The 24,833-nt window shown below is 38.2% G+C and overlaps 1 protein-coding gene across 5 annotated transcripts in view; it reads right to left on the minus strand.

Annotated features, from left to right (window-relative positions):
- Positions 1–18,001: 18,001 nt before the first annotated feature.
- The window catches only part of MCTP2 (multiple C2 and transmembrane domain containing 2), a gene marked incomplete at its 3' end in the record, with an annotated part of 246,209 nt that continues 239,377 nt past the window's right edge, over positions 18,002–24,833 (minus strand). For 4 of the 5 annotated variants that reach the window (XM_081228580.1, XM_081228577.1, XM_081228578.1 and 1 more), the window contains one exon: positions 22,489–22,691. In XM_081228580.1, the coding sequence (XP_081084706.1) occupies positions 22,489–22,691 (203 nt within the window). Of the gene's footprint in view, positions 20,170–22,488; positions 22,692–24,833 lie in introns of those variants that run through there. The other variant, XM_081228579.1, reaches the window with a different exon arrangement.

Genomic DNA, 24,833 nt, shown 5'->3' on the forward strand with positions numbered 1-24,833 from the left:
ACTTTCAGGCGTTCTCACTGTAATTTATTATACTTTTAACAAATGGTAAAGGAAGGGAGAAAAATAGTCTGGTGTGTACTATTTAGCCAATTTTCATCAAAATGTTTATCTGTCTAAATCATTGTTTTTCGAATTCATCTAATGTGATATGAAACTTCAGTAATGTGTGTTTTCTGTTACATATGAGATTTAGATATCTACACCATCAGAATACATGATATGAAAACTGTTTATCATTTCTTGGATATTTTCATCGTCTTCCCTCATATTATAACAACTGGCTATTATAAAGAAGATGAAAATGATTCTTTGTTTTCTAAGGTTCTTATTTTCTTTCATTATAACAAGTACTCAAACTTCCTGCTTTTACATAATTTAACACACAGTGATTAAGTTACTAGATCTTTACATTTTTTTAAAACTGTGGAAACTGGGTAAAGTATTTTGAACAGTCCTCCAATAATTGTAGCCTCATTTATTGATAAATAATATACATATGCAAGACTATTAGGGTGTTATGTACATTATGAAACATGCCAGGAGGCGAACTTTTTAATGAGAAGAAGAAATATAAATAGACTACAGAATAGTAGAAGTAAAACAGTGTTAACCTTGTTGGACTTTATAGATGTAGGTTCGAGTCCTGTTCCACTTATTACCACAATCTGGCTTTGACCAAGATTCTCTAACGGCTTTGTTCTTGCTCTGTAAGATGAAAATTATAATTATACTGAGAGAAATTCAGGGAATATGATGAAGACAGATATATATATAGAGAGAGATATATAGATGTGTACATGTATCTATATGTATGGAAGATTATATATATTATTTTTATCTATAGATAGATAGATATAAATAATCTTCTCAAAACATTTCATAGACACACAGAGAAACTATAATAGCATAACCAAAACTCACATAAAACATAAGTCATCCAAATTAGATTACATGACATCCTCATGAACCCCAAAATATAAATGGGTGAAGACAAACTACTGATAGTTTTAAAACCTACATGGTATCAACAGAGGAAGCATGGGGTATCTGATGGACCTGACATCAAAAGAACACCCAAATTTCCAATTGATACACTGAGACATAGGGCAAGCAATGTGAGAACAGTAGCTGAAACTAGGAAGGACTGTTGCACGCTCCAGTTTTTAGGTGAGTGAATGATAAGCTCTGAGGACGGTGGAGCTGTCTGGGTACTATGAACTCTCCAATCTCAAAACCAATAGAATAGCTCCTTCCAGAATAAAATCTGCTAGTGAGTCAGAAATATCTATGAATAAAAAACAAAATTGAGTGGGACAGGGACCAATAGGGGAAAAGAAAGAGAAGGTTTAGATACCAGTTGTTGAGAGGAGAAGAGGAGGAAGAACTCAAATTGCAAAGCCATGTTTTTTTAATCACTTTGCAAGGACAATAGCTGTGAAGCTATCCTGACCCATATGCTCACAGAAAAACTTCAGGGAAAATAATTCTAAGTAAAAATGAATAAAGAGATGTCAATACATATCAACTTAGAAAAAAATAAGCATGACCAGCCTTATTTCACACAGTACACCAAACTCAATTCTGGATTGAGTGAAGGTAATTCAATAAAGCTTTTCAGAGGCAAACACGGGAGAAAATCTTCATGACTTTGGAGTAGAAAAGAATTTCTTAAGCAAGATACTAAAAGCACAGATAATTTAAAAAGTAATAAATTATACTGCATTAAAATTTAGAACTTCTTTCCGTTAAAAGATACCGTTGACAAGTCATAAACACAGAAAAGCCAAGTCATAAAATGGGGAAACCATGCTCACAATACATATCTCTGACAAATGATTCATATGCAGATTATGTGTAAAGAAATTCTACAAAACAATCAAAGAAAATCAGGATGATTCATTTTGAAAAAAATGGTAAAAGAGTTGAATAGACTCTTGACAGAAAAGAATATCTAAATGATCAGGAAATATATGAAAATGTGCCTAACTTCTTTAGCTATCACAGAAATGCAGATTAAAACTGCAATGAGATACAACTGCATACATGTCTGATGTTTAAAATGAAATGGGTGGAGATATCAAGCGTTGAAGAGAATCTGGAGCCACCAGAACTCTCTTACAGTGCTGTTTGAAATGTAAACAGGTACAACCACTTGGGGAAATTGGATGTATCTTCTAGAGCTTGATTTGCATACCCTATGACTCAGCAATTTTACTAGGATATCCCCAGCAGAACCTATACATTGACTTGATATTACATTTTGAAATATACTTGGGATAACTGAACTAGAAAAATCAACATGTAGACATTTTTCTAGTAAATCTACTGGACTTCCAAGGAAAAATAGTAAGTCATTTACAAGTAGTAGAGAATCAGACTGATTAGACTTTTAACAGCAGTCACCATGCCAGTAGAAAACAGATATTTAAAATATAATAGTAAAAATCAATCAAGTATTAAAAAACAAGACAAAACTTGAGGATATGGGGAGGGGGAAGGGTAAGCTGTGACAAAGCGAGAGAGAGGCATGGACATATATACACTACCAAACATAAGGTAGAGAGCTAGTGGGAAGCAGCCACATAACACAGGGAGATCAGCTCAGTGCTTTGTGACCACCTGGAGGGGTGGGATAGGGAGGGTGGGAGGGAGAGAGACGCAAGAGGGAAGAGATATGGGAACATACATATATGTATAACTGATTCACTTTGTTATAAAGCAGAAACTAATAAAAAAAAAACAAGACAAAAAGCAAATAACAAAAAACATGGGTGAGTTCTTCTATGACATGTGAATGAGGAACACTTCCTTAAAAGTCTGGCAACAATATGGAAAAATATAGATAAAATGATTTTATTAAAAAAATACAAACACTAAAACATTTTTTTTTGGTGAAAGACACTATAATTAGAGTTTAAAAAATGACAAACTTGGAAAAATATTTGCAACTTATATCACAGATGAAGGGTTAATATTCCTGTATAATTAATTTCTAAAAATATAAAAAACACCAACATCTCTGTATGAAAATGGGCTAGAGAAATGATCAGAAAATTCACAGAAAAAGAAATGCAAATAGATATTCAACATATGAAAAGCATTTCTCACAATAAGAGAAATGCAAATTAAAACTACATTAAAATATCATTTTTCACTTATCAGATTAGAAAAATTCAAAAGTTTGTCACTCTACTGGGCTGGTGAGCCTGGGGGAAGCAAGCATTCTCAAACCTTATTTGGGAGAATGTAAAATTGAAAAGCTCTACAGAAAAGGATTTAGCAGTTGTTAGCAAAATTACCTATATATTTACCTTTTGACCAATTCAACATCTAGGAGGAAACACTGGTAAAATTATAAAGAAAGATGTGCAAAACAATTCATTGCAAGGTCAATGGTAAAAGCAATAAATGGAAAGAACTAAATAAGTATTACTTGCTACATCCACAGGTGCAAAACAGAATGAGGATCATATTTATATACTGCAATGGAGTGCTTTCCAGAACATGTTGTTCAGTGTAAAAAGTAAGTTGGATAAAAGTGTTTTAGTAGGATACTAATTCTCTAAGTAGCACATATGCTAACATATGTGTGTGTGTGTGCTTATGTTAAAAAAAATTTTAATACAACTAATGTGATGGAAGGAGAAAAAAAGTTACTTTGGGGGGAAGGTGATAATACTTCATAGATTTGACTTTGGAGGAGAGTAACTATTTTACCAATTATAAAACCAAATTAAATTTTAAAAAGCAATCCCTAAAAACAAATAAAACAAATTAACTTACATATGTATGCAATCGGTGGCATAATTCCAGAGAAGAACCATTCTATGTGACTTAAAGACAATCATTTGAAGAACTACAAAAAATCTACATAAATAAATAATTACCTGTAATAATATTATTAGTGGTAGTGCTGGTATTGTTATTCTGAGACTGCTGTGATTGTGTTCTGGGATAAAGAACATGCTTAATTCTGTAATATCCTAATTTACATTAGGTTTAATTGAAAACTGGAATTCTCCATATAGGCAAATAAGACATAGAAGTAAGATTAAAGAATTTAAGTCAAAACCCTGTAGCTGGAAGTATCAGCATGAATTTATCATGTATTGAAAAGAGCTAGAAACAATGAGAAACTCAGTTGTACTCAGCACTTTTAGCACCCCGTGTGATGCTTGATTTTACATGTCATCTGACTGGGCCACAGGGCACCCAGATATTTGATCAAACATTATTTTGGGTGTTTCTGTGAGGATATTTTGGGATAAGATTAACCTTTAAACTGGTAGACAGTGTAAAGCAGATTGCTCTCCCTAATGTGGGTGGGCCTCATTTAATCTGTTGAAGGCCTGAATGAAAAAAAAAAAAAAAAAAAGGTTCTCCTTCCCTGAGTAAGAAAGGATTTTCTACTTCAGTGCCTTTGAACTGGGACATGGGCTTTTTTCCTGTCTTCAGACTGGAACTGAAACATAATTCTTTCTGGGATTTAAGCCTGCCAGCCTCTGAACTAGAACTCCATTATTGGTCCTCCGGGTCACCAGCTTGCTGGCTCACCCTGTGGATTTGAGACTTACCAGCCTCCATAATTGTGTGGGCCAATTCATTATCTTTACACACACACACACATATCCTATTAGTTCTTTTTCTCTAGAGAATGCTGGTAAGGCACCCAGACTGTGGTCTTGAAATACCATTTCCCACTAAAAAAACCCAGTGCTCTTGGGAGAAATGGCTGATTCTAAATCCTCAGTAAGGTAGGTGCACAATGAGTTTCATGCATCTCATCATATCAGATACCAAGAAAACTATCAAAAAGTACTAAGATCATGTCAAAAGGAATCAGAAGCCAACTTAAAGAGACCTCATTGACACTTTGTCTATAAGGATAATAATGGCAATAATTTGAAACATTTAAAAATGTTTAAATCCATTGGTTCATAGAGACAAAAAACCTAATTGATCAACAGTAGATGTGAATGGATAATGTGAATAAATCTTTATTTTAAAATCTGGTAAATAAAGGGAAAAAAACTTGAATTTCCTTCTTTTGAAGTATAAGCTGATGAATAAGGAGAAACACTAAATGTAAAATATTCCTATATTGTAGTCCTAATGAAGTAATGGATCTAGACTTCATTCATTGCCAACATTATATGCCTCTTGATGGCACAGTATAGCAGCACTATGAAATAGCATCAAAAATTATCAAACCTTATTTTGTTTCTGTCTCAGCCTATCAATAGTAATGCTATCAGCTAGGAATATCTGGGAGCATTCAACTTGGCCCATCTTGAGTCCCCACTGACATTTTGAATGCAGTGGCTGGAGCAGCCCTTGTGATTCTTATTCTGATTGCAAGATGCCTGCAGACACCTCAGCGACAACCATCAGGGAACTTTGAAATGAACAAGATTTATTACTCACAGGTCCTGGAGGGTACACAGCATGCCTGGGGCTATACAACAAGGTCATGGGGGGAGAGAGAGAGAGAGAGAGAAAGAAAGCATGGACCTTGAAGTTGTGCCTTTACTGGGGTCAAGGGTGGAGTGCTTAGGGTTTTGTGGGTTCACTATTTATTGGTGAATTTAAACCATAAGAATGGGAATTAAAGTAGAAGAAAGGAAAAGCAGGGTCACCAAAAAGGTCAGTTATCTAGGTCAGCCAGGACTTTCTGGAAGGAGAACTTCACGGGTGGGGTGGCCTGGCTCTTTACATAATGGCTAGTTGACAATGTGTTCATTCAAGATGAATGTCTTTGAAATGGATGCCTTTAATGTCAGGCACTTACATTACAATCCAAAAAGCTAATTGTCAGGGCCTTATACTACAAACTGTATCTGAGAACACCTCTTTCCAATTACTACTTACAGAGAACAGAGGACAGAGAACATATTAAATGACACCATGGGGATGCAATCATTTAAATTCAGATGATCAGAAGATTTACAGGACAAAAAATCAGTTTCTTTAACTAATAAATTGAGACAAAAAATACAGATTGGAAACATACAAGCTTAAAAGTGATTTCAGAGATATATTAACAATGAAATATGTGAACTTATTTGGAATCTGATTCAAATTTTAAACAAGAATGTTTATTACAAAACAATTAATACTAATATTAATCTTCATCTTGAACTCCCCAGCTTTCTTGTAGTACAAATCAAGGAAATAATTTTTCTTATTTTCAGCTGTAATACTCCACTAAAATATACAGGTTAATTAATATGTTAATGTTGTCTGTTGTAAATTACTTCAGATCTCTTTTTGGGAAAGGCCAGATGTAAATGATTAAGTAAATACTCAAAATGGGGTAGTCATAGGGTACACATATGTACAGCTTAATAAATCCCTATAAATACTGCCAACAGTTTCCCAGAGTGGATGAACTAATTTACACTTCTACTAGCAAAAATTGGTAGGAGCTAGGAAGAAATGGGAAAAGAAGGCATTTGGAGCCCCAGGCCCCAGGAGGATGTGGATTTCAGAACTCCTAAGCAGTGTACATACTTGGTAGTATTTGGTACTCAGAAGTTTCTCTCAACTGCATGAGTCTCCACAGAGGAGGGAAGACAGAGGAGAACAAGTGACAGCTCACACAGGAGGTGACCCTCAGGACTTAGTTCCTAGTGGTATAAAGAATAGTATATAGCAGAGGTTCTCACCTGGGGGACATTCTGCCTCACCCCAACCCACCCCCCCAAAATTTGACAATAACTAGAGACATCTTTTTTTTTTTTAAGTAGTTATGTATTCAGTATTTTATTTATTTATTTTTAGCTGTGTTGGGTCTTTGTTTCTGTGTGAGGGCTTTCTCTAGTTGCAGCGAGTGGGGGCTACTCTTCATCACGGTGCACGGGCCTCTATCTATCGCGGCCTCTCCTGTTGTGGAGCACAGGCTCCAGACGCACAGGCTCAGTAGTTGTGGCACACGAGCCTAGCTGCTCCGCAGCATGTGGGATCTTCCCAGACACGGCTCGAACCCGTGTCCCCTGCATTGGCAGGCAGATTCTCAACCACTGCATCACCAGGGAAGCCCCACAGACATCTTTGATGGTCATATTTTGGCAGGATTGGGAGGTACTACAGGCATCTAATTGTCAGAAGCCAGGGATTCTGCTAAACATTACGCTGCCATTGCTCTGCATCAAAGGAGTATCCGGCTCCAAATACAAATAGTGCCAAATTTGAGAAAACGTGCATGTACCCTTGAGGGGTAGAATGAAAAGAGGCACAGGAGAGGCTTCTGGGGCGCTGGTAATGTCATGTTCCCTGACCTGGGTGCTGGTTTCATAATGATATTCAATTAGTAAAGATTCATCAAACAGTGCACTTGATATATGCACTTTTCTGCATATATATACACACACACATATATATCTTAATTTAATAAAAACAAAGAGTGTGTGCCTGACACTGCTGAGTATTTATATTCTTTATTCAAAATCTTTTAATTTGGGTGCTATTATTTCTAATCTAGAAAAGAAGAAATTGGGGCTCCAGGAAGATTAGTGTGTTGCCCAGACATACAGTAAGTTACCACCATAGTACCCAATCTTGGACTTGAACCTCTCTCTTTCTAGCTCCAGGTCACTGAGGTCACCCAAGCCAATAACAATCAAATGTTAATGAAATGCAGTTGGAGGAAGGGAACTGGTTTTCATTTCGATATAGTCCAAATCTGGGCTCAACCAGCCCTCTGAGTTTTTAAATCCCCCCTTTTAAATTGCCTGTTTTAGGACATGTAAAATCTTTGCCATCTTTGAGTTAGAGAATTGACAGCTGTAAAAGAGAGAAAGTGAGTGAAACACAGATTAAATGAGGTAACAATTGTATAGCTTATCAGGATATTGGGAGAGAAGTGCAATATAATAAGGTTTAAAACTTTTTGTTTTTGAATTTTATTTTATTTTTTTATACAGCAGGTTCTTATTAATTATCTATTTTATACATATTAGTGTATAATGGCAACTTTTAGGACCCCATGTGCATTGCATTCATGTTCCACAGGACTATGAATAATCAAAATCTAGGCTGAAGTCTAAGGGTTAGGAGAAAAGGGGGCATTAATTATTAAATGAATGAGACACTATTCATTTGGAAATATTTCACAGGAACAGTCAATGTGAATACTTGATAGGAATGGACAGCTTGACCAAGTTACCATTTATAAGAAACATGGGAAAGAGCTGTCAGGAGACCTTATCATTCAAAAGTCAATAGTTCTAAAATGTCTCAGACCTTAGAGTATTCACCTCCCCACAACCTCCTAACCATGACTCTTTCAAAGTGGTTCATGTAATATCAAGAACTGAAGCACAGATCAAAACCTTAAGCCTAGACAGACCCTGCTAATTATGCAAAACATCTTTGTAATTGACTAAAACTATGATTTCAAAGTGCCTTGAATATAAATGACCATCAATAAATAGTAGCGACTGCGATGATTGTAACGGCTCAGAGTTTTAAAAGCAAATATACTACTATAAATTATGAAGCTTAAACTTGAGAGCATTGAGTGAGAGGGGTTATCTGGAAAAAGGTCCTAAGTTCTGTTTGCTATTTAAAATCAGTATAGAAGATTCAGTGGTATTTCACAAAGCTCCAATTTTCAGCTTAATTTGCTGGAAAAAAAATACAGACTGATTAGTTGAATCCAATTACTTTTTAAGGCCTTAATAGTGATAAATGCTCCTGGATCTAGTTTAAAAGAAGTGTCTGATCAGTGGTCTGAAGGGATCAATGTTATGTGCTGACCTGTTTTAGCATCTTTATTAATGCTTTGGAAGAGAAAAGAATATTCAGCACAAACATTTCAGGTAATTTTAAAATGGAATATATATAGTATATATATATATATATATATATACACACACACACACACACACACAGTACAGACAATATGAAAAAGAAGAAATATTATTTTTATATGATAGGGGCTTTTTTTCTACTCAGAGCATTAAGCCAGGTAGCACTTGCACTTCTAAATTCCCTGGGGAAAAAGTTGATGCACCTGAGGGCATCAGTATACATACTCAAGGACAAAAGTTTCAGAGTTGGGACAACAGGTACCTGTGTCCTTCCCCTAGTAAGCACAGCTCTGTCAGGGTTATGGCGCTGCATGACCAGAGAACCTGTCCCTGGCCATTGATGTCTGACACTTTCTCAAAGTCAGAGGCAGTGCAGCCCACTTCTTCTTTTTTTTTTTAATCAGAAGCAAGAAAGTTTTATTAATTTCACAATTTCTCAAACTGGAGTATTTCCTAATTAGTATTTCTACCAATTTGGAAATATCCTACTAACTTAAAAACTTACATCAAAAGGAGTTTTTATCTGACTGGTCAACTGCTGCCAGGCACATTAATAGGAAAATATCTCTAGGGTAAAAATTAAAATAAAGCTTTTTGTAGAATATTTGAAATACTTTAAAAGAAGAATTGAATTGAAATACTGGCACTGGTTTTGATGTCTGGGTACTATAGCAATACACACAAGAAAACATGAAGTCATTATATCTCCTATGCATGTAGTAGGCACTCAATACGTATTTCATCGTTTTCAAAATTCCTTTGAAATCTTATTTCCGTTGTGCAGTATTTCACTATTTTTTAAAAGTTGAAGTCATATTTAACTTATTTTTTTTTGTTATTTCACAAATGTTATTGTTAAAAACTATGGAATGCTTCACAAATTTGCATGCCATCCTTCACAGGGGCTGTGCTAATCTCTGTATCATTCCAATTTTAGTACATCAGTCTTTTATTTTTTTAATGTTTTATTTTTTTAACATCTTTGTTGGAGTATAATTCTTTACAATGTTGTGTTAGTTTCTGCTGTATAACAAAGTGAATAAGCTATACGTACACATATATTCTCATATCCCCCCCCTCTTGCATCTCCCTCCCACCTTCCCTAGCCCAACCGTCTAGGTGGTCACAAAGCACTGAGCTGATCTCCCTGAGCTATGTGACTGCTTCCCACTAGCTATTTATTTTACATTTGGTAGTGTATATAAGTCCATGCCACTCTATCACTTCATCCCAGCCTACCCTTCCCCCTCCCCGTGTCCTCAAGTCCATTCTCTACGTCTGTGTCTTTATTCCTGCCCTGCCCCTTGGTTCTTCAGAACCATTCTTTTTTTTTTTTTAGATTCCATATATATGTGTTAGCATACGGTATTTGTTTTCCTCTTTCTGACTTACTTCACTCTGTATGACAGACTCCAGGTCCATCCACCTCACCACAAATAACTCAATTTCGTTGCTTTTTATGGCTGAGTAATATTCCATTGTATATATGTGTCACATCCTCTTTATCCATTCAACTGTCGATGGACACTTAGGTTGCTTCCATGTCCTGGCTATTGTATATAGTGCTGCAATAAACATTGTGGTACATGTCTCTTTTTGAATTATGGTTTTCTCAGGGTATATGCCCACTAGTGCGATTGCTGGGTCATATGGTAGTTCCAGTTTTTGTTTTTTAAGAAACCTCCATACTGTTCTCCATATTGGCTGTAGCAATTTACATTCCCACCAACAGTGCAAGAGGGTTCCCTTTCTCCACACCCTCTCCAGTATTTACTGTTTGTAGAATTTTTTTAAATTTTTTAATTTATTTTTTATTTTTGGCTGCATTGGGTCTTCCTTGCTGTGCAAGGCCCTTCTCCAGTTGCAGCGAGTGGGGGCTACTCTTCGTTGTGATGTGCTGGCTTCTCATTGTGTTGGCTTATCTTGTTGCAGAGCATGGGCTCTAGGCGCGCGGGCGTCAGTAGTTGTGGCGCACGGGCTTAGTTGCTCCGCAGCATGTGGGATCTTCCTGGACCAGAGCTCGAACCCATGTCCCCTGCATCAGCAGGTGGATTCCTAACCACTGCACCACCAGGGAAGTCCTTGTTTGTAGATTTTTTTGATGATGGCCATTCTGACCAGTGCAAGAATATACAATGGGGAAAAGACAAGCTCTTCAATAAGTGGTGCTTGGAAAACTGGACAGCTACATGTAAAAGAATGAAATTAGAACACTCCCTAACACCATACACAAAAATAAACTCAAAATGGATTAAAGACCTAAATGTAAGGCCAGACACTATCAAACTCTTAGAGGAACACATAGGCAGAACACTCTATGACATAAATCACAGCAAGATCCCTTTTGACCCACCTCCTAGAGAAATGGACATAAAAACAAAAATAAACAAATGGTATCTAACGAAACTTAAAAGCTTTTGCACAGCAAAGGAAACCATAAACAAGATGAAAAGACAACCCTCAGAATGGGAGAAAATATTTGCAAACCAAGCAACTGACAAAGGATTAATCTCCAAAATACACAAGTAGCTCATGCAGTTCAATATCAAAAAAACAAACAACCCAATTCAAAAATGGGCAGAAGACCTAAATAGACATTTCTCTGAAGAAGATATACAGCTTGCCAACAAACACATGAAAGGATGTTCGACATCACTAATCATTAGAAAAATGCAAATCAAAGCCTCCCACTTCTTATACCAGATTCGCGTCCAGCAACCTCCAGTTTCTGCCTGGGTGCAGCCCAACATAGAGTCTACGTAACATACAGGTGATTCAGGCCTCGACTAAATAAAACCAACCTGCCGTCTCCCTTCACTGTGCCAGGAGCGTTCCACTTGTCCCTGTTAACTTTGCTTGGCTGGACCACTGCTCTGGCTTGTGCAGGCCTTTTGGGGATAAAAATGCCCAAACAAAAACAAACTCACAGCAAGCATTTATTGGGTAGATGCATACTGAGTCAGTTATGGCAGCTATTTATTATGCAGTTAAACAAATGATTTCATGTGTTTTCACTTTTCCAACCAGTTGTTTTGATCTGATAATGAAAATACATGGAGGGTAGAAGCTTGTATGTATTATTGTAATGAATTAAGGGAATGGAAAACCAACTGAAATTTTAGGATTTTTCAGCTTATAAAGACTAGCTTAATAAAACATTTCCCAGAGAAAAGCTGGATCAGAAATAAATGAGTCAGATTCTGGCAATGAGCAGGCTACTGACATTGGGCTCCTAGAAAAACACACCCTGCACCCTGAGGTTTCAAATGCAGCAAGAGACAAACTTCTAATGTTTTACCTGAAAACACAGTTCTTGGGTTCTTAATCGGAGTCTTTGGATCAATTTTTGGAGATATGTGAAATTTCACAAAAACATACGACTATACATGTGTACGTATATACATATTGAAGGAGTACAGAATATACCATTGTGACATAAAAATTATTTTGAGCTGAAGACATTTGAGAATCAACAGATGATTTTTTTTTTCTGAACTCCTTTATCTGACTGAAAGCAGAGCCTCCCAAAAGAACTCAGTTGTTTTAAATCCCCTGCCAAAGAGCAACCTAGGAAGGTTGACTCTTATCACCAGGGACAATGAAAAGGCACCACACTTATAGAGACATTGATTGCCAAAAAACTATTCTATCTCCCATCCGTCTGGTCTCCTAAGGGCCCATCTAATTTTCCTAAAAGTCATCTGTTTTCCCATGTGCTATTCCTCCCTTCTCCCCTCTAACAAGTTATTTGTCTTCCCATTTTACATGCCCTTCTCCTCCTTCCCTTCGTCTCTTAAGATGGTGTTTAAGTCCCAAATTCAACCACCCTCTTTGAGTCACATTTCTTTGTGAACTCCCTTACCTGGTTAAAATCTGTTCTTTCTCTTGTTTATCTGTTAGTTGAGTTTAATTTGTAGGCCTCCAACTACTGAGCCTAAGAAGGTAAACTTTTCACTTCAGCTATATATATATATATATGCATATATATGTATATACATACACTCTCATCTATATCATCTATATTTATATCTATCGTCTATCTCTATCATCCATTTATCATCTATCCATCACCTATCATCTATCTATCTATCTATATCTATCTATCTATCTATCTATTATCTATCATCATCTATCTCTATTTCTTCCCATGGGAGAGAAGACACATAACCTTTCTCAGGACCACAAAAATTCCATCACCTTTTTGCTCTACAAGCTTTAATATGTGAAAAGGGAAAAAAAATAACTCATGTGAGAGATGTTGTCCTAGGATGCCAGGCTCAGTGAACCTAAGTATAAACTGTAAAAAGTTAAAAATTTCTAGAACACTTAGGATCCTGAGGTTTTATGGGTCAGTTTGCTCATGCAAAGCAACTTCTTAATGCTTCATCATGTAATCAGTTAGAAGTCATTTTTAGTACTCCTGATAATAAAGATTTTTTAAAACTGATGGTTGATTTAACATGAAATCGAACACTCAAAGGCAATAAGATTATGTAAGAACTGCCTTCTTTGGGTTTATCATTTAAAGTGACTCCCAACTCTTACACAATTTTAAAGGTTTATTTGAAGGTGTTCTCTCTTTTCATGTTTAAAATACTTAACAGTGATTGGTCTTGGTTTCTTTCATTGTAAATTAGGGATAAAATTGTCATGCTTCATCGTTTTTCTTTTTTTTTAGGAAACATGCAGGAAATTACATTAGTCTTAAGTTCAGGGAATTTCACAAAGTGAACAAGTTCATGTAACTAGAGTCCAAACCAAAACAACTGACCATTACCATCATCCCAGGAGCCCACTCAGATTCTTTTAGTCACTATGCCCACAGCCTCCTGACTTATAACACCATAGACTGTATTCTCCCTGTTTTTGAACTTGACATAAATGAAATCATACATTGCATTTATCTGTGCATCTGTCTTGTTCCTTTTGCTCAACATTGTTTGTGAAATTTGTCCATGTTGTTCCATGTAACAGTTTTTCATTTCATTTCTCTATGTATTCCTTTGTAGAGTCACAATTTACTGATCAACCCAGCGATTGATGGGTATCTATCTATCTATCTATCTATCTATCTATACTGTTTCCAGTTTGGAATTATACAAGTAGCGCCGCTACAGATATTCTCGGGCATGCCTTTTATTGACATGCACATATCTATTGGTTATAAACCTAAGAGTAAACCTGGGGGAAGGGTCATAGGGTATTCATAGAGCCAACTTTAATAGATACTGACAACCAGTTTTCCAAAGTGGTCGTACCAATTTATGTTCCCACCCACCAGCAAGTATGAGAATTTTTTCCCCATATTCTTGATAATGCTTAATATTGACTTTCTTACTTTAGTTATTCTGGCTTTGTGCAATTGTATCATTTTGTGATTTCAGTTTCCATTTGCCTGATGACTAATGATGTTAAGCACCTTTTTATATATTTGCTGGCCATTTGGATAGGCTCATTTGTACAATGCCTGTTCAAGTCTTTTGCCCATTTTTCTACTGGGTTGTCAGCCTTTTCATTGTAGAAATTCTTTACGTATTCCGGATAAGAATCCTTTGTCAGTTTACATATAGAGATTGCATATCTTCTCCCACTTTGTGGCTTATCTTTACACTCAGTCATATTTTTTGAGGAAAAGATTAATTGTAATGATCAACAACTTAATAGTATTTTCCCTTTATGATTAGCATCTTGTCTCCAGTTTAAGAAATCTTTTTGCTTATCACATAGATGTGAAAATATTTTCCTATGTCTTTTTCTGAAATCTTTAGTTTGCCATCCACTTTTGGACCTGAAAACTCATATGGAATTGATTCTTGTAAATTATATATGGAAGAGGTCAAGATTCATTTTATCCACATGGATACTAAAATAACCCAGCATCATTTTTCCAAAAAGGTCTTTTCCCTATGCATTGCAAATATGTTACCTTTGACATAAATTAGGTCACAGGTTACCAAATATGTGTGGGTCTGCTTCTGGTCTTTTCTACTTCTTTGACATATTTGTCCACGCTTGTGCCAATACCACATTGTCTTAGTTACAATAGCTTTGTAATACATCTGGACATCTGCTAGAGTTACTACCTGTAAGATTGCTTTGACTATTCTTGAACTCTTGTATTTCCATATACATTTTAGAGTCAGCTGATTAATTTCTGCAAAAAAAAAAAAAAACCTCTAATTTTTACCAGGCTTACATTCAATCTACTGACATCCTAATATATTGAACTTCTAATCCATGAACCCCATCATTTGTATATCTTCTTCCTTTCATTCATTTTCTTCAGTGTAGAGGCTTATATATCTTTCATAATTTTACATTTATTCATAAGGGATTTTGGTAATTTTCCATTCTTGTATCATCTTGTTGGGTTTGGGGATGAAGATTATCCTGGCCTCATAAAATGTGTAGAAGAGTGTAATCTTTTTTGCTGTTTTCTAGGAGAGTTTGTATAAGATCAGTGTTGTTTTTTTAAAAAATAATTATTTAGAAGGAATATCATAGTTGCTTTTCAAAAAATTATTAAGTGTGTTATTACATCTAAAGCACCTAGAAAGTATCTGGCATTTGCTAAGTGCTATAAAATGTTAACTGTTCTGATGTGCTTGAGTATCCATTTTCCTGTGTAAATTATTACATTAAAATGCCAGAACAGAATGGCAGGTTTTATACAAAGAGACCTATATAAAGAGGTAATGTGCTTTAAGCCATTCTTGAGAAGTCACCCTTCAACTTTTATTCAATTTTCAATTGACTACTCATTATATTTTCAGAGAATAGTCTATTTCGATTTTTCAACCATTCTGTTGCCATAAAAGTTAGATTAAGACTACATAAATGAGATGGGTTTTGACAGAATATAATTTGAAATAATGAATATAGTTAAGCCATCTCATACTCATGAAGAATTTTTTGTAGCTGATGGGTATACACTGAGTTCATGACACATCTAATTTTTTCTCTTACTACAATCATCCTGTAGCCCTTCTTTCATTCCCAATCTCTGCCCTCTCTCCCCCATCTCCCTCCAGTGGAAATTTGCAAAGTTACCTCCATTCAGTCTCCATGTTCTGACATCCACTCACGTCTCAACCCCAATCTTTTCTACTCCTACTGCTCCCCTGAAATGACTCGTTGCCAAGGTCCTCCCAAACTGCCATGTCATTAAGGTCATCATTCTGTCCTCAATCTATGTGATCACAGTGGCATTTAGCACTACTGACCACACCTTTCTGGAAACATGCTCTATCCTTGAATTCTATGACAGCACATGCTTACTGCTTTCCTATTTAATTCTATTTACAGTCTTAGCTGACTAATCTTTATATATATATGTGTGTGTGTGTGTGTTGAGTTCAATCTTTTTTTTTTTTTTGCGGTACGCGAGCCTCTCACTGTTGTGGCCTCTCCCGTTGCGGAGCACAGGCTCCAGACGCGCAGGCTCAGCGGCCATGGCTCACGGGCCCAGCCGCTCCGTGGCATGTGGGATCCTCCCGGACCGGGGCACGAACCCGTGTCCCCTGCATCGGCAGGTGGACTCTCAACCACTGCGCCACCAGGGAAGCCCGAGTTCAATCTCTTAAAGCATGTAGCTTCATTCATCTTCTATGACTGTTGGCCCTTAAATGTATCTCTCTCAAGTACAGTGTATTTCTTTTAGCTCCATTTCAGTCACCTCATAGACATCCCCGTTTGGAGGCTTCTCAAGCATCCCAAATTCAACGCCATCTAAAATTGGGCTCCTGCAGTTCTTCCCCTGGCTGCTCTTACAATCCTCTCTTGGTAAAAGGCAAGATGATCTTTCCAGACCCAGAGACAAGAGGACTGAGTGCCATCCTTGATCTACTCTCTCCCTCACTCCATAGTCAAGCAACTGTGAAGTCCTGCTCACTTTAATCTATTAACCATTCTCTGATTTCACTTATATGTGTTTCTTTTTCCAGTGCCCTTATTTGAAAGTCCAGGCAAACATCAACTTATCAGGAGCTCTACAACTGGCTCTTCTCTGGTCATTCGTAATTGCTTGTGTACCCACTGCAGTCAGAATGATCTCTTTAAAAGCTGAATCTGAGAATGTCATGCCATTGCTTGAAAATATCTGTTTAATGTCTGGCTCTACCAAGGGAATGTACTCTGTTTTGTTCAAGTATATCATCAACATTCAATATATGTTTGTTCAGTGATAAATAATAAGAATCAAAAATTGTTTTACCACCTACAAATAAACATTATATTTTCCTTTGACATGTAGGTAAGGACTTCTCCAAATATGACACTGTTTAATTTAGAAGTTTATAATCAACATGGCCAGAGCTTATAAGTAATATCACATAATATGAGGTGTGCACTTAATGCAAGATATTATTTCCTGGGATTGACCACACTAATTTATCCAGCTCAGGCCTCTGTTCTGAGAATCACACATGAAAGGGCAGAGAAAGAAATGTTCTCTATGACCTGGTCAGTTAATCATATATTTTCTGAGTGACTATTAGATGCCAGATAGGATGGGCTATCCAGTGGAGCGAAGTGGAAGTCAAGGCCTCTGGTAATTATGAGCAGTGGCAGAATACGGCAGATGCCAGAAAGATATCTAAGATGTCGGGGTGCAAAAGAGAAAGGTGGACTCTAATCCAGCCAAGGAACTAAGAAAGCCAATGTGGGCAGGAGACTTCTGAAAGTTCTGAAGGAGGGTAGAATTAATTTGGATAGAAACTGGGGAGAAAGTATTTACAGGGAAAAGAATAATCTGAATGAATATTGACCTGGCATAATGTAATTGGCACCATTACCTTGACTTGTGAGAGGTTACAGAGCCCTCAGCTTCGGCGGTGGCTTGGGTGGTCGCGATTGGCAATGTACAAAACATAAACGGACAAGATAATGTGTCAACACTGATCTACCAGATTTTATGGGTTGGGAGATGGTGATAAAAGCATGAGGAATAAAAAAAGGAATGCCAAGGGCCTCCCAGCCCATAAGATGCCTGTGCCAATAAGGGGAATAACAAAGCTAGAAGGAGACTGTGGGGTTAGGGGTCCTGAACACATGGAGGGAAAGATAATGCTGAATTTCTGAACTGCTGAGGAAGAGATGCCTGTAAGACACCAAGCAGGACTGGAAACGGGTTGTGAGGTTTGAGACGAGAACCAGGAGAGCTTGGCCAGACTTCAACATTCCTACTAAATTATCTTTAATTATCACACTGTGAAACCATAATCCATAAATTTTATCTAAAGCATCCCCGAATCTTTCATCCGAGTTTGACTACTTGTATGAATCTTAACATTTCACTTGCAGATAGCATTCATTTTTAACATCCCATGCCTATTTAATCAATTAACAATTGTTTTCCATACAGTTTATTAAAGGTTGTTTCTGTCCTTGCTCTTGCATCCCAGCTGCTGTTTGTGTCCTAAACTTAATGCTGAAAATTCCAGTCGGACTACAGAAGAGATAAGTCTAACTAATGATGCCTTCTTTTCAGGCGAATTATTTCATTTTGAAATTCTATTGCAAGAGAACAACAACAAAGTATTGGTTCCACTTTTAAACAAATAAGGGGTTATTTTGCTGCTGAAAGTTTCCATTCAAATGACTGATCAGATCTCACGTGTCTGTTTAAAAATGTCTGACTTAGGTCGTTACAAAATGACAGACTATGATAAACTAGATGGTAGTTGGGAGTGAGACAATGAGGCATTGTTTACACAGAAGATTAACTGGTTTAACAAAAGAGGTTCTTGGGTATCTATTGTATGTACAACTCAGAGATTTACTGGAGCTTTTATAATTTCTGCAAGGTTCTTTTTCAGCCAGCTTCATTAACTTGAAGTAAATCAAATCATGCAGAAATCTGGCTCAGCCAGAAAGCAACCCAGGAAGATAGAATATGAAGAAAAACAGACACAGGATGATAAGGTTTAGAATCTTTGGCATTTTTCATAAACATTTTGTTTGAAGATTATTAAATTACAACCCAGAGAGAGAGAGAAAAAAAAAAACAGTAAAACTCACTATTAGATCTTTTTACCTCAACTTTTCTTTACAATACATATATATATATATATATATATATATATATATATATATAAATCTGCACAAAGTATGTGTCAACAAAATACAGTCTTTACAACTTAAATATTATTTGAACAGAAAGGTATTTGTATACATTTTATATCTGCATAAAAATTGGGATTTTTACTTGGAGGGGGTTACGGTGAAATGGTGAAGACTGATATACTCAAAAAGACTTTGGGGTGGTACTTTTCTAGGAATGGTGTTCTGAGATGTATTTTTATTATGTGTAGCCTATTTTGCTCAGGAACAAAAGATCCATTTGGATTGCTACAGCATTTTTACTTTCTTAAAAACGCAGGCAAATGAAGGGAGTATGACAATCAGATAAGCAGCCACATACATTGGTCCCTTGCTGCTCAGCCTTTATCTTTCAAAACACTTCTCAGAATTCATTCATTCATTCCCCTCCCCCTCTTTCTCAAGCTATAATATTGAGATTTTATTTGGGAGATAAGCAAAAAGTCAAGTCAGAAGAAATGGCTATTTGAGGCAACCACATACTTTCATGAAACCTTCAGGTTTTGGGTGAATGATCCCTTGGGGCCTTCCTGGGGCATCCATTGCCAGCAACGGACCATGATGCAGGCTGGCATCCAGCACCAAGGAGCTTACTGAAATTTTACATATAGGTCTTTGGTAATTACGGCTGAAAGATCCCTAAAGAATTGGGCTAATCCTGGTAATTATTTTTAAAAATCTATTTATAATATATATTATTTGGGTGGACGGTGACTATCTATCAAGGACTTGTTAACTCAGAGAAAAAAATGGACTCATGAACAATCATCTGAAAGGAGTGTAGGGGTGGGGAGTGAAAATAACTGAATCTTAATGAGAATCTGTCAGATGTGTGAAAACGAGTTCAAAGTCATGCTCAAATCCAAGTGGCCTCCTGGCTGTTCTCAAGGAGGGTGCTCAGACCCATGGAAGCCTTGCTTTATCTCCTACTTGAGAAGGGATGTTAGTCTTTTACCATCTCTGGGTTTTTCCCTTTTGCTGGGCTGACTCAAGATGCAACCAGGACACCCCTGCACATGGATGCACACACATGTGCGTGCATCTGTGCCACGAAGAAGGGGGAAGATATAGACAGGGTTCCACACAGCACGCATTTCAGACTGACACAATGGATACCACTGAACGAGAGAGAATATTGGTCTTATCAACCCAACACGGAATCGCGTGCTGGCGTCCAAAGTCGGTGTGTGTCCTAGAGTGCGCTGCGCTTCTTCCGAAGGGGGCTCTGGCTGCTGCCGGGCTTCAACTCTGCATACTGCACCTGTGAAAACAGACAGACATGACGCTGGCAGTTAGGTAACCCTAGCTCACCACAGTGTGCTAATGGCTCCCCGAGGACACACCAAGGCAAAGGAAGGAAGGTTCAAAGGTAATGAATCATTTTCTAAACACAGGAACATGGAGGGATTAATTGCAGGAAGGATTTGAAGAGTCATGCATCATTTCTTGAAACCAAAATATTAAAAGCAGATTTTTCTAATGAGATGCATGGGTTTCTGGGTTTCTACCTGCTCTCAGCACTGCTAGATGGTTTTAGTTCTGTGTATGCCCATGTTCAACCAGAAAAGAGCTTAATAACAGCCTCCTGGGAATGTTTATCTTAGTATACGATACAGCAACTTACTAAGAATTATTCATTTAGAAATATCTAAAATCTTGGGGAAAAAAATCTCTGCCAATTACATACATTTCTTTTGCCAGAGGGGGGAGAAATGTTGAAATTAATGCTGGCCCCATACTAATAACGATTTCTCTTATAAATGAATTTCATTTACAATGTAATGGCTAAAACATCTGTGACAAATATGAGCACGTGGGGAGTCCCCAGTGGCAAACTGTCTATTGTGTTATTAGCAAGTGCTCTTGGAGATACACGGAGATCTTACTAGCTTACTGTACATCTTCCTCAAATGCTCTTTTGTTGTGCCCCTCTGTATTCACGCCAGATCCAACTGGATGACCTCGCTCAGGGCTGGTGCCCAAACTGTGCACAGATACTCCTTAGTGGGGGCTTGATGGGAATTTCCATTCTTCAAGGATGCAGGCACAAACTCACATTGTGACTCAAGTGATGGTATGTTGCAGTTGTATTGCTTTGGTGTGTGGGCTTTGATAGGCTGATGGTGGAATGGCTTTATTTAAAGTATTGTATTACAGACCACATGTGCTCAGTATTTTGAGTATTTGTGCCAAACTCCCCAAGGACATCCTACCCCATCACATAAACTGAGCTACACTTGGTGGAAAGCAGATACGTGAAAAAAGCATGCTTTCTTTAGAGTGTCTTGTGAAGGTCCCCTAAGGGATGACACGCCTGCCAATCTTCAAGGCCAAACAAACAGGGGCCAAGTTACCATTTTACAATCATGCAATGCAATGTTGACAAGGAAATTCATATTTATAGAATGCATTTTAATAGATAATTATATCATTAAATGAAGGTTAAAAGATAAAGCATCACAAGGTCTTTTTTTTTTTTTTTTTTTTTTTTTTCTTTTTGCGGTATGCGGGCCTCTCACTGTTGTGGCCTCTCCCGTTGCGGAGCACAGGCTCCGGATGCGCAGGCTCCGGATGCGCAGGCCCAGCGGCCATGGCTCACGGGCCCAGCCGCTCCGCGGCATATGGGATCCTCCCAGACCGGGGCACGAACCCGTATCCCCTGCATCGGCAGGCGGACTCTCAACCACTGCGCCACCAGGGAGGCCCCACAAGGTCTTTTTTAATCTCTATAAGTGGGAATGAAGGGGAAAGAAACACTCCGGGGCCTTTCAGCCTTACGTCTCTGCAATCCACCCGGAGCTGCTGGGAAATGAATTACGGTACAGTGGCCTAGAAATTGATACTTGATTTGGGATTCTCTCAGACAATAAAAGATTGTGTCTTTGATCGTCATGATGGCATTTCATGCAACGGTCTCCCCATCTACCTATTCTATGATTTCTCTTCTCCATTAGAGAGGTCTTTGCCTGACCTCCCGCCTCTGGATTTATAGCAGTCTGATCTGCAGGGGCCTGAATTAGGCTGTTCTATGGACTTTGCGGTATTGTTGCCTTGGTTAACCTCTGTGTATCCAAAGAAAAGGGACTCTGCTGGACTAAGTGACCATTACCTGTGAATAATACTTCTGACTGATCTCAAATTATTGCATGCTGTCTCTGCCTCTATGTGTATTAGAGTAAGTGGGGGCTTTGCCCTCAGCATCTTTAAGTCTTCAAAGGGAAAGGGATAGGAGGGTAGCCTAGGAGATAATCGGGGCAAAAAAGAATCAAAAGAGTAATCCTCTTGCCCCCTACTTCCCGTAGAATGCCTGCCATCCGGAAGAGGAGGAAAATAAGCAAGCCTCCTCCAGCTCTGGATCTCATGCTCTCCTACTCGCTGAGCCCATCTTATCCTCTTTGGGAAGGCAAACGATCAGAAAAGGGACAAACCTCACTACACTACAGCCTCACAGTGTGAGTTCCAGATCATTCTTAAGTAGCTCTTTTTCAGGATAATTTTCCCCAATCATCTCATGCTTCTGGACAAAGGTTTTCTTGCCACCTCCTTGCAAGGCAGGCCTCTTTAAGGATTTTCTGATTCGTTATCTCAATAACTTACACAAGCACAGCCCTGTGCTCCTCTGGCTCTGGGGCAGGCCAGACTTCGGGGTCGGGGCCCCTGTTGGGGGTGAGCGTTCATTACATACCTTTTGAACATCAGACGGTACTCTGGAGAGGAAGTCTAGTAGCTCATTATTGTCGATGGCGTAGGGATTTCTAAGCTTCTTAGTAAATTTATTTATGCCTGAAAAACAGAAATATCGGGAGATCTCTGTCTGTCTGTTGATGTCTCTCTATCCATCTATCAATCTTTAAAAACTCACCTGACTGGGAGAAGGGAAGCAATCACAAGTAAAAATTAGTGTGAAAACAATTACTGGACCTTAAGTCATGCACACGTTGCTGTCATGTGGAATCATTCACAAATGTCTTTTCTTGGAGGAAGGAAAGGGGGATCATTGGAGAGGGGTTTTGCCCTCTTCAGCTATGAAAATCCCATTACAATCCCATCAGCAGGGCGGCAGAAACACACACTAAAACTGTGGAGCTCACTGGTTTTTTGGACGACACTGATTAACAGCCTCCTCTGCTAGGAAAATGAATGTCCCAGATGGGAAAAGGCCTTCACTAGCCCAAACAAGTCTCTGCTTGGGAGCTCTGGACCAAACCTAGCAGCGGGAGGTGGAGGGTGGAAGTTGTTTTTCTGTTGTTAAAAAGAACCCACAAGAAATCTATCTCCCGCCCCCCCCGTCCAACTCATTTTCACAGGTTTCTCTTCTCTCACTGCAGAACAGAACTTGACATGTTGATTTTACTTTGATGCTGCAGGAAACTGTGAAAAGTTATTATTGGAAAATTATCTTACTGTGGTTGCTAGCTTAATTTATGGACCGTGGCACTGGTGTGAGGGTTTGGCTAGGCCATGAAGTCGGTACTGATTTAGGACAACGGTAATTAGAAGGGGGTGTGACGTTTAAGTTGTCCTGGTGGAGGCACCTTGGGCACGTGGGCACGTCCAGGACAAGCTCTGCCCACGGTTCCCTCTTCAGAGTGAGGTGCCCCTCCACCAGCTTTTGTCTCCTACTCTGCTCCTAGGAGCTTCTTGGAGGTGTGTGTGCCTGTAGCCAGAGCTTATAAACGTGGTCTTTTCACTAAATGTCAACCCTTTGTGCCGAGTCTTAGAAGCAGAAGGTGGCCTTCTGAAGTTTGCCCACAGAGTGCTTGTTTATTAAGGACCATATCTGAAGTCCTTGTCAATCTCCATGATGCTGAATGAATGTTCACGTTGGTGGTACCCTGACTGGTTCTTACTCTGAAGGCAAGGTAACATTTACCTGTTCAATAGTCCACAACAGAGAAGAGGTTTGATGTTTTTTCTTCTCTCATTAAATATTATTTTGCCTTCATCTAAGAACTGGACTTTCGGCATGCCATTACACCTGACGCAATGCCAAACTCCTGGTAGTTTCTTTAGAGAGGGTCGGGTTCACATTTGCTTGGCAAAGGGGAGCTGGCCATGTTCATAAGTCAAGGGTGCTTGTTGACTGGGCTGGGGAAGACTTCCTGCAAATAGCCCACTTTTTCTCAAGTCAAAGCCACTTTATGCCTTTCTTCCCTCTACCTCCAGAGTCAGCTTCATGTTTCTAGCTAAAATTTCCCCCAGTGTTCCTTTAAAATACTCTCCACTGTGTTATTCTAAAGACATTTAATTGTAGCATGGGCTTTCTGGCAAGAGAAAACAGACAAGGCAAAATGATGAAGGGAGACAAAGATGTATTGAGGAAAGATATATCTTCTATTGTTAATTATATATAGTGTGCACATCTGGAGTCTTTACAACGAACAGCCAGGCAGGGATAATATCACAGCCGATCAAAACACTGCATTCTTAGTCACTGAGAAGATTATAAACCTGCCCAGTAGCTCAAATGCACCAATAAGGGCAGAAGAAGTTCACAAAACACTCCGACAGTCTATGTTTGAAAAACTTTGTTAGAATAAAAATTATAAGGAACTCAGACTGTGTGCTTCAAAAGCACACCTTGTTTTTTTAAGATGTCACGGGCTCAAATGTCAGTAATTCCACCATATTATCTACCGTGTAAAACCAAGGGTCAAGAGGGGATCATAGAGCCTGTGGTCATCTTTAAAGGGCAACTGGGCAAGGAACAAGGGTTTGGGAACAAGAATAGCTGGGTTCCAGTTCTGGCCTCACCATGGATTATTAGCTGTAGTTTCAGACAAATTACTTAACCTCCCTGAGCCTTAGATTTCTTATATTAAAATTTGAATAATAAAGACCTATATTATATAGTTCCTTGGGTTGAAGGGATAATCACATTGGACAACAAAGGCAAGAGGATTCTACAATCTGAAATTCCACCAC

This window comes from Mesoplodon bidens, assembly GCF_964165515.1.
Source record: "Mesoplodon bidens genome assembly, chromosome: 3".
NCBI lineage: Eukaryota > Metazoa > Chordata > Mammalia > Artiodactyla > Ziphiidae > Mesoplodon > Mesoplodon bidens.